The 12743-nt window shown below is 44.5% G+C and overlaps 1 protein-coding gene across 1 annotated transcript in view; it reads left to right on the top strand.

The window, feature by feature from the left end:
- Positions 1-266: 266 nt before the first annotated feature.
- The window catches only part of LOC124271425 (BCAS3 microtubule associated cell migration factor-like), a 93736-nt gene continuing 81259 nt past the window's right edge, over positions 267-12743 (top strand). The window contains exons 1-4 of the mRNA XM_046706578.1: positions 267-431; positions 4183-4243; positions 7516-7591; positions 9261-9361. Coding sequence (XP_046562534.1) covers positions 364-431; positions 4183-4243; positions 7516-7591; positions 9261-9361 — 306 coding nt within the window. The 5' untranslated portion in view covers positions 267-363. The remainder of the gene's footprint in view (positions 432-4182; positions 4244-7515; positions 7592-9260; positions 9362-12743) is intronic.

Below are 12743 nucleotides of genomic sequence, written 5' to 3'. Positions count from 1 at the left end.
AAGTTCAGTGAGTCACAAGTCGATCACCCAGAATATCTTTTCTGGACGCAGCTTGAACTTCCAGATTCAAACATACACGATGAACCTATATAGTAATATCTGCTTTGGGTGATGCTGAAAAACATTGGGGATTATTTTAATGCGCACATTTCATTGTAAATACGGCTTTCGTATTATCTCCTGTGTGCCCACGAGTTTTGTATACACAAGAGTTACCGCCCTTTCTGACAGTTCTGCATTGTGGGACGAAAACATGTGACGTCACATCCTACGAAAACATCAGCTGTAAATGTAAGGACGAAGTATTTTAAAGTAACAAGTGGATGTTTTGTCCCCAAAATTGGCTTGATCGTGTAGATCGAAATGGCCGCCGATTCTCCGAGAAGAACATCCCGTTTTAACTGCGCATCAGTGAGGCCCCAAGCTTACAGGTGCAAACAGTACCCATTTCGTCTGTACTACTGTAGTGATTAATAATAGAAATGACTGTTTATTATTCTATGTTTACATTTATCCCAATCTTCGTAAAGCTTGCTGTGTATTTAATTAGATCTTTTGTGGAAGTTTGTCGTCTTATAGACATGGCACAGAGTTACAAAGAATTAGGAGATAAACCTACTGTGTGGGAAAATCAGAGGTATATAACGAAATTATAATAGCTCTAAATTTCATTTAAAACCGAACGCGTAGCGTGAGGTTTTAAATGAACAATTAAACTATTATAATAGATTCTCTCTGATTCTAACACAATCAGGACTATCTCATTCTACATGACAATTTTATGAACAATTTCAGGTGGAGCTCTTTCTTTGGTTACGAGTCAATGCGTGAAGCGGCCTCGCATTCCAATCTCAAGTGGGTATCGCCCGAAACAGGGTGTTTGGTGGCAAACCGTCAATGACTAACAAACTCCAGATTCAGTAATAACAAATCACGTTTTTGTTTTCAATGCATCAATCACCAATCATTAACTGATAAGTTGGAAAACATATATCAAATAAGTTTCAAAAAGCTTGGTTCACATTTGAAAATTCCACCGTAGACCCTTTCCCCACCAGAATAGTGGCAGCAACCTCATGGCCTTGACCTTTTCTCAAAGTCATTGTTTACATTTGGAAGATCAGGACAGGAGCCACTGACAGTTTTGCCAAGGTTAACCTGATTGTATGACTGAGATAGTCTTTGATATCTAATTACTGGTACTGGTACAAAATTTAAGAGTAGAGGCTTTTGCTGTAGCGAGAGTCCGTGTTGTACGAATTTACATACTGTTGAATTTTTAGCCCTGTCAACTTGGCGATTCCAGCACCTCGTCTGCGTCGACAGCTGTGGTGACTCTTACACACTCGTGTTATGTGCTTTATTAACTCAAATTAGATTCTCACGGATATTATTTTCTACATTTTGGAAAGTGTTTTGTGACCTAGTGGCTTCAAAGTGTGTAGTGAATTCAAATTGAATCGGATTGGCTGGCATCCATGTTAGAGTCTGTTGACAAAGAGCCAGATTTGTGGTGATATTTCGAAAAGGATGGATCAGGACCGCGAGGGTGTACCTCTGGCATAAACCGCGGTAAGGTAATTAATTATACTTTAATAGACTACTTTAGATCAAATCAAACAGTGTAATGGATAAGAGGGATCATGACTAAGCTAAATAACTTTTTCAAGCGATATTATACATTTAGAAAAAAAATATGTTGGACTAAACAGAGCGGTTTGCAGATTCTGTAGATCTAATTGTGTTTTACTGCGCTAAATTTTGAAACAGTACAAATTTCAAAATATCATTTTGTTTGAATTGATAACCCAACTGTTTATTTATGTGAATGCGGAAGGCATTAGAATCTAAAATTTCTTCGGCGTTCGATGTTAATGCATCCTCCGTTACGGATCAAGATCGAGTGGCGATATATAGTTGTGAAAGCTGATAATAAATTTAACACGGAATTTTGTAGCAGTCTATTGCTGGATCTATTCTGACATAACATAGAATCAGCGTAAACATATTTGTTTTGCTGAATTTTTATTAGGAAAGCGAGGCGATGTTTTGGATCTTGTTCGACTGAATATTTGTTTCCATGCTTTGAAAGTACTTTTGTATGTATAAACACCTATTGCTGTGATTTACATGAAGTAGTAGTGAGTCGTGCCCGTCATCGCTAAATCCATCTTTAAAGACATATGTGTAATTTCCGACAGTAAAATGGCCGTAATTTATCGATGCATCGGTAGGTTGTTCGGTGTCCGCCATGTTAGTGGGCAGACAAAAATAGTGCATTACCGTAAACCATGTATGATTGCGCACGGAAAACAGAGACCTGTATAACGTGATTATATACCTCTGAATGAGTTTAATTAACCAATCACAATCCAGTGTTTACTGAAGTCATGGTAGAATAGAAATTATGCCACTGGCCAGTGCTAATGTTGGTTGTTTACGTGATCACATTTTGCTGATAAAGTATCTCCATTTTGCGGTTGTGTAAGGATGTATTACCGACTGACACTGCGTGAACGAGCATAACATATTTCACATGCTCTTTAAACTAGGTTGTATGTTTTTTTCATAAATACAAGTTATTTAATGACTGTCATTCCCTTGTGTCAATCAAATGGAAGTAATAGGGCAGGCCTTTTTGGGGTATTCAGTAAGTGAAGTCTCCAGTTTTAGACACTGACATAATTCACATAAACTATCATTATATATGGAACACTATATGAAAATCACATCCAACAAGGTTTAGATGAAACACGTCCAGGTTAACTCAAAGGTGTATTTTACAATGGTAAACACAATATACAGTACACAGTGGAAAATAGCATGTACATAGCCATTCTGCATGTGACATAATCACCCCTTAGAGATTATAGATGGCAGTAGGAACAGAAGAAATCAACACTGTTAAAACTTCAAATTCATGCAGTGTTGACATTATGTGCACTATCTCCACCTTACCAATGTAAGGCATATAGCCTAAGTTCCTGACACTAATGACAGGTGAATGTGCCACATACATGACATGTTAAACTGGTACCTGTATCACATTTTTGTCACATAAATCATCAGTAATGGGTTTCCCTCACAGAGTCTTTCTTGCATGGATGGGGCGGTGGGGTAGCCTTGTGGTTAAAGCGTCCGCTTGTCACGCTGAAGACCCGGGTTCGATTCAACACATGGGCACAATGTATGAAGCCCATTTCTGGTGTCCCGCCGTGATATTGCTGGAATATTGCTAAAACTAAAACTCACTCACTCTATCTTATATGGATGCTGACTGATGTTTCAATGATACAAAATGGAGCCATGGAAACATCAGTGATGACATGACTTGGTTAAAACATGCCATCATATCCCAATTGTGTAGATTGAAGCTCATGCTGTTGATCACTGAATTGTCTGGTCCAGGCTCGATTATGGACAGACTGCCACCATAAAGCTGGAATATTGCTGAGTGCGGCATTAAACAACCAACCAACCAAAGGTCATTGTGCAGAGTTATAATTATAATACTTGAAATGAGCAGCAGTTATAGAGATTCTCATCTGAGTGTCTTTTAAATCTCAAATAAATCTTGTCTATGAAGGTTTAAATCTGGGGCTTTTAACAATGATTGTTGATATAAATTTTAAAATAACATTTACGGGGACCCCCATAAGTTTTCAGCTTTCACCATAAGCATGATAAGAGTTGTGACAAGGACTCCCTTATGTTCAAGCTGATTGTTTTAACATGACATGTTGGCTTTTATCAATGCAGTTTATGTGTAAGTCCTGTGTCCTTCTGGAATGAAATGCTGATGTACATAACCGGCTGATAACTGAAATATTATATGTTTGTAGCAGTATACATAGACCAATGCTTAGTCCCTGAATAATTTATATAATTTTGATAGTAACAAATAAACCCATTTAAATTGAAAAGGAGCCCCAGTGAGTTGGGAGATTGAACCTGGAGAAATCTAGACTGCTTCATTTAGGGCTTTAGCATTGCAGGGAGGGCTAGGTAGTCACAGTAGTAGTAGGGAAAATAATGTGGTTCAGGGACTGTGAGACAGACTATAGTATGTACACCCAACTCCTAAGTTGTATTGCATCACTTAAACATCACTGCTTTGTTAAATCTTCTTAGGGACATTTTGTAGCCATGATTATATCAGTATTTGTTTGTTTCTTCCTTCAGTGACAAGTCTGTGGTGGAGAGTGTGGTGGACCTGATTGCTGATGTGGTACCCCAGGTACAGGTGAGTTAATCCTTCAGTGATCAGTCAGAGACGTAACGTGTATGCGAGATGGCCTATCGTCTCTTGTACGCGAGACGGGTGCGCTCCGCGGTACTAACTGAAGCGCTTGACCCTAATTAATTCAATCACCGTGGAACCAACTCGATTGGGTGCAAACACGGCGCGGGGTGATTAAAGCGTCCCGTAAAATCACCAAGCGTGGTGGTTACTTGACAGTCTTGAATAAACAGGTTTCTCGGGAAGAAACACCACACCCAGGGTCGGTTGTTTACATATGCAAATTACGTAAAACAATTAATCGCATTTGAAAAAGTGATTTATTTTGGAGGATGTCATGGCTAATTTTAGAAATGTTAAAGTATTCATCTTTGCAGTGAGTTCTGGAACATTTTGAAACTAATATGACCTCTACATGCATTGCATCTTGCATGAATCAAACTTACTTGCGTCAAGAGTAATCCTGCAAACAACCATAAAGTCATTTGCATATTTTCTGGAAGTGGCGTGTGTGTGTACCTTCACCTGCAACTACAGCCACACACTGCGCTTTTTAAAAGTGGAAAAACTTATTGTTATCGTGTATACAAATGAATAGAAGTGACAGATGTTTTGGTTAAAATGATATTACTGATCTCAGTTCCGAAATTCCTAAATAGTTTTTAATATTTAAACTAGTTAAGATTGTCCTAAGTAAACGTTTGACAATGGTTTGTATATTGTGATCGTGTTGAACGGGTTGCGACTATGTGCGACAGATTTGTAGATAAAACATCAGTCAACCGAAAATATATAAAAAATGACAAATGTCAATTAGCGTTCATAATCTCGATACCGATAACATTACCTATCGCGTTAATGGAGGGGTCCATGGTGATAAGTCTGTGGTGGACTTGATTGCTGATGTGGTTCCCCAGGTACAGGTGAGTTAATCCTTAATTGACATGTCTGTGGTGGAGAGTGTGATGGACCTGATTGCTGATGTGGTTCCCCAGGTACAGGTGAGTTAATCCTTAATTGACATGTCTGTGGTGGAGAGTGTGGTGGACCTGATTGCTGATGTGGTTCCCCAGTGACAAGTCTGTGGTGGACCTGATTTCTGATGTGGTTCCCCAGTGACATGTCAGTGGTGGACCTGATTGCTGATGTGGTTCCCCAGGTACAGGTGAGTTAATCCTTCAGTGACAAGTCTGTGGTGGACCTGATTGCTGATGTGGTTCCCCAGGTACAGGTGAGTAAATCCTTCAGTGACAAGTCTGTGGTGGACCTGATTGCTGATGTGGTTTCCCAGGTACAGGTGAGTTAATCCTTCATTGACAAGTCTGTGGTGGACCTGATTGCTGATGTGGTTCCCCAGGTACAGGTGAGTTAATCCTTCAGTGACAAGTCTGTGGTGGACCTGATTGCTGATGTGGTTCCCCAGGTACAGGTGAGTAAATCCTTCAGTGACAAGTCTGTGGTGGACCTGATTGCTGATGTGGTTCCCCAGGTACAGGTGAGTTAATCCTTCAGTGACAAGTCTGTGGTGGACCTGATTGCTGATGTGGTTCCCCAGGTACAGGTGAGTAAATCCTTCAGTGACAAGTCTGTGGTGGACCTGATTGCTGATGTGGTTCCCCAGGTACAGGTGAGTAAATCCTTCAGTGACAAGTCTGTGGTGGACCTGATTGCTGATGTGGTTCCCCAGGTACAGGTGAGTAAATCCTTCAGGACAAGTCTGTGACCTGATTGCTGATGTGGTTCCCCAGTGACAAGTCTGTCCTGAGTGACAAGTCTGTCAGTGGTGGACCTGATTGCTGATGTGGTTCCCCAGGTACAGGTGAGTTAATCCTTCAGTGACAAGTCTGTGGTGGACCTGATTGCTGATGTGGTTCCCCAGGTACAGGTGAGTAAATCCTTCAGTGACAAGTCTGTGGTGGACCTGATTGCTGATGTGGTTCCCCAGGTACAGGTGAGTAAATCCTTCAGTGACAAGTCTGTGGTGGACCTGATTGCTGATGTGGTTCCCCAGGTACAGGTGAGTAAATCCTTCAGTGACAAGTCTGTGGTGGACCTGATTGCTGATGTGGTTCCCCAGGTACAGGTGAGTAAATCCTTCAGTGACAAGTCTGTGGTGGACCTGATTGCTGATGTGGTTCCCCAGGTACAGGTGAGTTAATCCTTCAGTGACAAGTCTGTGGTGGACCTGATTGCTGATGTGGTTCCCCAGGTACAGGTGAGTTAATCCTTCAGTGACAAGTCTGTGGTGGACCTGATTGCTGATGTGGTTCCCCAGGTACAGGTGAGTTAATCCTTCAGTGACAAGTCTGTGGTGGACCTGATTGCTGATGTGGTTCCCCAGGTACAGGTGAGTAAATCCTTCAGTGACAAGTCTGTGGTGGACCTGATTGCTGATGTGGTTCCCCAGGTACAGGTGAGTTAATCCTTCAGTGACAAGTCTGTGGTGGACCTGATTGCTGATGTGGTTCCCCAGGTACAGGTGAGTTAATCCTTCAGTGACAAGTCTGTGGTGGACCTGATTTCTGATGTGGTTCCCCAGGTACAGGTGAGTTAATCCTTCAGTGACAAGTCTGTGGTGGACCTGATTGCTGATGTGGTTCCCCAGGTACAGGTGAGTAAATCCTTCATTGACAAGTCTGTGGTGGACCTGATTGCTGATGTGGTTCCCCAGGTACAGGTGAGTAAATCCTTCAGTGACAAGTCTGTGGTGGACCTGATTGCTGATGTGGTTCCCCAGGTACAGGTGAGTTAATCCTTCAGTGACAAGTCTGTGGTGGACCTGATTGCTGATGTGGTTCCCCAGGTACAGGTGAGTTAATCCTTCATTGACAAGTCTGTGGTGGGTGGACCTGATTGCTGATGTGGTTCCCCAGGTACAGGTGAGTTAATCCTTCAGTGACAAGTCTGTGGTGGACCTGATTGCTGATGTGGTTCCCCAGGTACAGGTGAGTTAATCCTTCAGTGACAAGTCTGTGGTGGACCTGATTGCTGATGTGGTTCCCCAGGTACAGGTGAGTTAATCCTTCATTGACAAGTCTGTGGTGGACCTGCTTGCTGATGTGGTAACCAAAGGTATAGGTGAGTTAATCTTTTAGGTACAAGTCTGTGGTGGACCTGCTTTCTGATGTGGTTCCCCAGGTACAGGTGAGTTAATCTGACTCACACTTAAAAAAAAGACTTATTTCCGAAGTTTACAACTGACTAATGTTTTCTTACTAATGTATGTTGGATGATGTTTCTGGTCTGATATTTATTGCTGTATATTTCTGTTGTAGGCGTACAGCGGTACACAGAAGACAGATGACAAAGACAAGATTCTGTGGGTGAAATTTGAGAGATGTGATGTGAATGGTATGGCTATTATTAGGATGTTCACAACGTAGCAGTTATTTGCCTGTAGTATGATAGATGACATCTTTGTCTTGTCTGGACTTAATTATTTACTATCCGTCTTAATATACTGAGAGAAACAAATAATGGAAAACAGGAATATTCAAGTGTTCCATTAATATTTTCCAGTTTTGAATCGCTCTGTGAGAGGAAATGTGAATAAATATAGGGACACTGCCATGAAGTGGTGTTCCTTTATTTGTTTCCCTCAGCATATTACTGAAATATTAGTGATCAGTACTGAGTATATAGACAGCATCCATCTGTCTTTCCTGAATGTTTGATTTTGCATACATAATCATGATAATGTGATTCACATCTTTAAAAAAACTATCCAATAAATGGAGAGTATTACTTTGAGAATTTGACCAATCAATTTACTGCTTACATACTTGTGCAATTAGCTCTACCTTCAGGAAATAAGGAAGCCTGGGTAGTCTGAGGCGTCGAGTGAATGTTGTTTTATGCAGCAGTGAGCAATACTCCAGCTGGATCTATACAATTTAGCAGTGCTGCAGTGATTGATCGAATAATCAGTCAGTCGATTCCATGATTATCTACAAGTTTGGGAGACTAATCGATATTCATAAGAAATGAACCATCAAATTAAACTTTATTAAGTATGCTTCTTATTTTTTGTGGGCGTTGGGGTAGCCTAGTGGTTAAAGCGTTGGCTCGTCAAGCCGAAGACACGGGTTCGAATCCCCACATGGGTGCAATGTGTGAGGCCCATTTCTGGTGTCCCCCGCCGTGATGTTGCTGGAATATAGCTAAAAGCGGCGTAAAACCAAAACTCAGTCAGTCAGTCTTATGGTTTGTTATGTTAAGTCAAGACATAAACGACCAATGCATTATCCTGAGTCCTAAACGTTAGTAAAACATGCTTGTGTGTGTGTCTCAACATGGAGTTTCCTTGATCATCTTCATCGTGGTATTATTCAGAGCCTGTTTGGTTTGTACAATGTTATGATTGTGTCCTGTTATTGGCCCACATGAGTTTTGTGGTGAGGTGTGTGATTACAATCGATTACTGAGGTCTGACTGTCAATCTGCATTTTGTGAGAAATAACTAGCACTATAATATATGCTGTACCACAAAGCGTTAATAGTGCCTGTTCAGATGACCAATATCTTCGACTCGTTGTGATTACACACAGCCTTGTTACACCATAGGACTGTCTGGGCCCCGTTCCTCAAAAGCGATTGTAACCCTGGGACGATCGCAACTCCCATACTTTAACATAGACTTACGACTATCGTAGCACTACAATCACTTTGTGGAACAGAGCCCTGGTCCTCAGTAGTTGAGATGAAGAGGTCATATTCTGACACAGAATTCAGACATTGTGGTCATGTTTACATCACATTGTTGAATAATATAAATTATAGTGCCGATTAAAAAAGAAACATACAACGATTTGTTTGTTTCGATGTAGATTCTTACATGTTTACACTTGTTGACACTGTAAGCTTGATAAGGATGTAAGAATCTACATAGAAACCTACATAGAAACCTCGCTTAATGTAACAAACAAACAAGTTGTCATCCATAAAGTTTGTTTCATTTTTGACGCTCACGAGCTTCTAGAATGCCGATCAAACAATATAGTGCCGATGTTGTCTCTTTCAGATTTGTCTCACAACCCCAACTTCCACGTGAATGAGCCGGGAGGTCCTCCGCTGTTGTTGATCATCGGCTATAGTAACGGCGTCCAAATATGGCATGTGACGGTGAGTTGAGTTTATCAGAATCACATTAATTTTTAACTTACCTTACCATAGGTCTTATGCATATTACCTCAAGCTCCGCCTAAAGAGATCAGACAGTCGTTGATTCGCCATTCTATAGAACGGCCACCTCGTGTATCGACGAGTGTACAGGCAACGGAAGTGACGTGATCTCCCCTCCAGCGCAAGCGCGGTCCATCCAAAATCACTTTTACTTCAAGCGTCTTGCTTGTCAGACGTTTTTGTTTCGCTAAGTTTTCAGACACTTACTAATAGATTTCAGATATTAAAGTTATTGGTATGTATGTTTTTCTATCTTATGTCTCTTCTCTGTGGGTGAAGAACATAATTTACAAGTAACTTCACTTACCTGGCTACCTCGTGTTTATGTTTTTCACTTCGGCTTGGGGTGTGTCCCCACGTTCCGAGTTTTTTCCACGTGGCATGTTTGGGTGTTTTGATACCTCTAGGGTTCTTCCACCTTCTGTTTCATGCTTGTTTTGTGTACCTTCTTTTTCTTGCCTAAATTGTGTGTGTTTTTCAGCTTTTTAGACTCAGTGTGGGGCAGCCATCTTGGTTGTTTACACGACTGTCCCACTTACTTGGGCGTGCCCATTCTTGTGGGAGGGGTGCTTCCATTTTTTCGTCTGCAGGGGTTGTTTCTAGGTTTTTTACGTTTCACATTTGTGTGTTACAGCTTTTGGTGTGCATGACCCGGCAGTTTTGTTGCATCTGCAAGGTGCAGAAGTCTGCCAAGGACCCACACCCCTGGTGCCCAGACTGTGCGACTGTTGCCTGTTCCATTGACGAGCGCTGTCACTTTTGTACTCCAGCTGTCCGTCGCAGATTTCAAGGCCTACCTCAGCGCTAAGAAGAAGCGCTTGTCACAGCGGAAGGGAAAATGTCTTCCCCTGTTTCTTCTGTGGACTCGGTCTTCTCCCCTCGTGCGCCCGGTCGGACGCTCTTCTCCTGTGATAGATCAGCCGTCCACCCCTGCGCCTCGTTTGCTGACGCCTGAAGCCAAGCGCTCGTCTGACGCCTTTGTTGACCTATCCCACCCGGACGCTTTGTCGCATCCGGAGGTTCAGAAGTTGCTTCGGACGCTCCTTTTGCGGCAGCTGCGGATTAAATAGCACCGTTCCAGCGCCGTTGCCTAGCTTTGTCCCTCGCGCTGCGGCGCCTGTGGCACTTTGATTCTCCAGTTGCTGACTTGTTGATTCAACCAGCGTCGATGCCTCGCCCGGCCCATATCGGGACGCCGGCCGCCCGATACCATGCCCGACCTGTACCGGCCAGCGCCAGCGCCAGCGCCAACTCCGGCGCTTTGGCAGACTACCGTATCCCCAGGAAGGCTACAGTGTCTAGAGAGAGAACCACAGCGTCAGTTAATGGAAGAAGCGTTCCCGGCGTCAGGGCGCCCGGCGTTCCCATCGTTCTCGACGATCTCGTTCCAGGTCTCCTCGGCAGCATCATCGGGTCTAGGAGTCCTCGTCTTAGTTCGGATACTTCTCTTCGCCCGTCGTCGGTCTGACTCAAGGTCTCAGCTCTCCCGTGCGTTCCAAGGATAGGGAGAGAGCTCCACCGGTCACCGATCGCGTGGTAGGCGATACCGTTGGTCCGTTCAAGGTCACCTCCTGTTCGCCGCTCGCCGCGACGTCCACGTTCCCCGACAGTTACTTTGAGTGCTGCTTCTCAATTGTCATCGGTGCGCCCACCGAAGCCTGCTGCTTCGGGTCAACGATTTACTGCTCCTACCGTGTCCTGGGAGGACACTGAGGAGCGCTATTTTTCTCCCGATTATAATGAGGAAATGTTGCAAGAGGATGATGATGATGGGGGCACCTACCTCCCTCTCTCTGCTGTGTTCGACTGGATTGCTGACAGACTGCCGGATTGTCCTTCTCCCTCTTCAGGTTCGACCGACCCGAAGGCTATTCGGTCTTCTCCGGAGTTACTCCTCCCGCCTCACCCGATGGTGGCCGATGCTGTGGCTTCTTTGGACGCTGATTTTGCTACTTTGTCTCTCAATACCACGATAAAGGCTCCTAAGTCACGCAAAGGGGATTACAAGATTCATAGTTTGGATTTTGCCGATGGAGGCGCGGCTCATGACGAGTCCCTCAAGCGCTTATCGGCTTCCCCACAGGCATCCTACCGAGTGCAGGACTCCAAGATGTTGGCCATTGATGCAGAACTCAAAGCGGATGTTGAAGCCGGTATCAGCGTTAGCCCCGGCAACCGGCTGCTGCTTGGGATCTGACCGGAAGACAACACGTCAAGGTTAGAACATCTTACCACCCTGTTTCAATGGCAGGGCAAGGTGTTGCATGATTTGCTGGCGCACTCCGGCTGCTCTGGCCATGACAACGCGGTTGTTGGTTGGATGGGTTTCCTGGAGCCCTGTTCTTGGCAGGAAGAGTTTAAAGGGAAACTGTTAAGAGCCCCTTTTAGCGTCTCGTTTCCTCTTTAATGGCGGCATTCGAGGTGTATAAGGAACACGCAGAGCTTACCAATACGGAGGTTTTCTTTGTCTCTACGTTCAAGCTTTGAGTTCGGCCTTCGTGGCAGATCATCTGCAAGGGGTAGAGGAAGCGCCGTTGCGTCGAAGAGACTCCGTCCGGCGGCGCCTCTGGCAGAAGGGGCGTGGCGTGGCAGATCCGAACCTGTTTTTCAGCGCCCGTCAGCAGGATCGTCCCGGGACCCCTTCGACGCCCGGCAGAAGGTAGGGGAGGCGCCTTACCGATGCCGCTGAAGTTGCGACCCAACACGATTGGGACCTCCCGCCCCAGTCGTGCGGTTCGATCCTACTCCAGTAGGCGGAGACTGGGGATCTTCTGGCCCAATTGGACAATCCTGGAAGACCCGTTTATCACCAACATTCTCAGGACCGGGTTACAAACTGCCAATGCGCCATGTCGCGCCTCTGACTTCAACGCCCCAGTCGCGTGTGTATGCTCCAGACCAACAGTTACTGCTAGCAGACAGCATCCACACTCTGTTACGCCAAACAAGCTATAGAGACAGTGCTAGACCCCGACAGTCCCGGGGTTCTACTCACCAATCTTCCTGGTTCCCAAGAAGGACTCAGGGGAACTACGCATGATTCACAACATGGCAGTTTTCAACCACCTTTATCTTTGAACCGCCTCACTTCCGCGCATGGTGTCCCTGGAACAGCTTCTGAGCCAAGCTTGCGCCCAGGGTCTGGTTGGCCAGCCTCGACCTTCAGGATGCCTACCTGCATGTGCCCATTTACCACCGTCACAGAAAGTACCTGAGGTTCTTTTTCAGCGGGTCCCCACTACCAGTGGAAAGTGCTTCCATTTGGAATTTCCACGGCCCGTGGCTTTTACCGGATTACCTCGCCGATCACCCGGTTCCTCCA

This window comes from Haliotis rubra, unplaced genomic scaffold (genome assembly GCF_003918875.1).
Source record: "Haliotis rubra isolate DU_JTF1 unplaced genomic scaffold, ASM391887v1 Scf160, whole genome shotgun sequence".
Taxonomy (NCBI): domain Eukaryota; kingdom Metazoa; phylum Mollusca; class Gastropoda; order Lepetellida; family Haliotidae; genus Haliotis; species Haliotis rubra.
The sequence above is the reverse complement of the archived record's forward strand: the minus strand, read 5'-3'. Positions and strand labels throughout refer to the sequence as shown.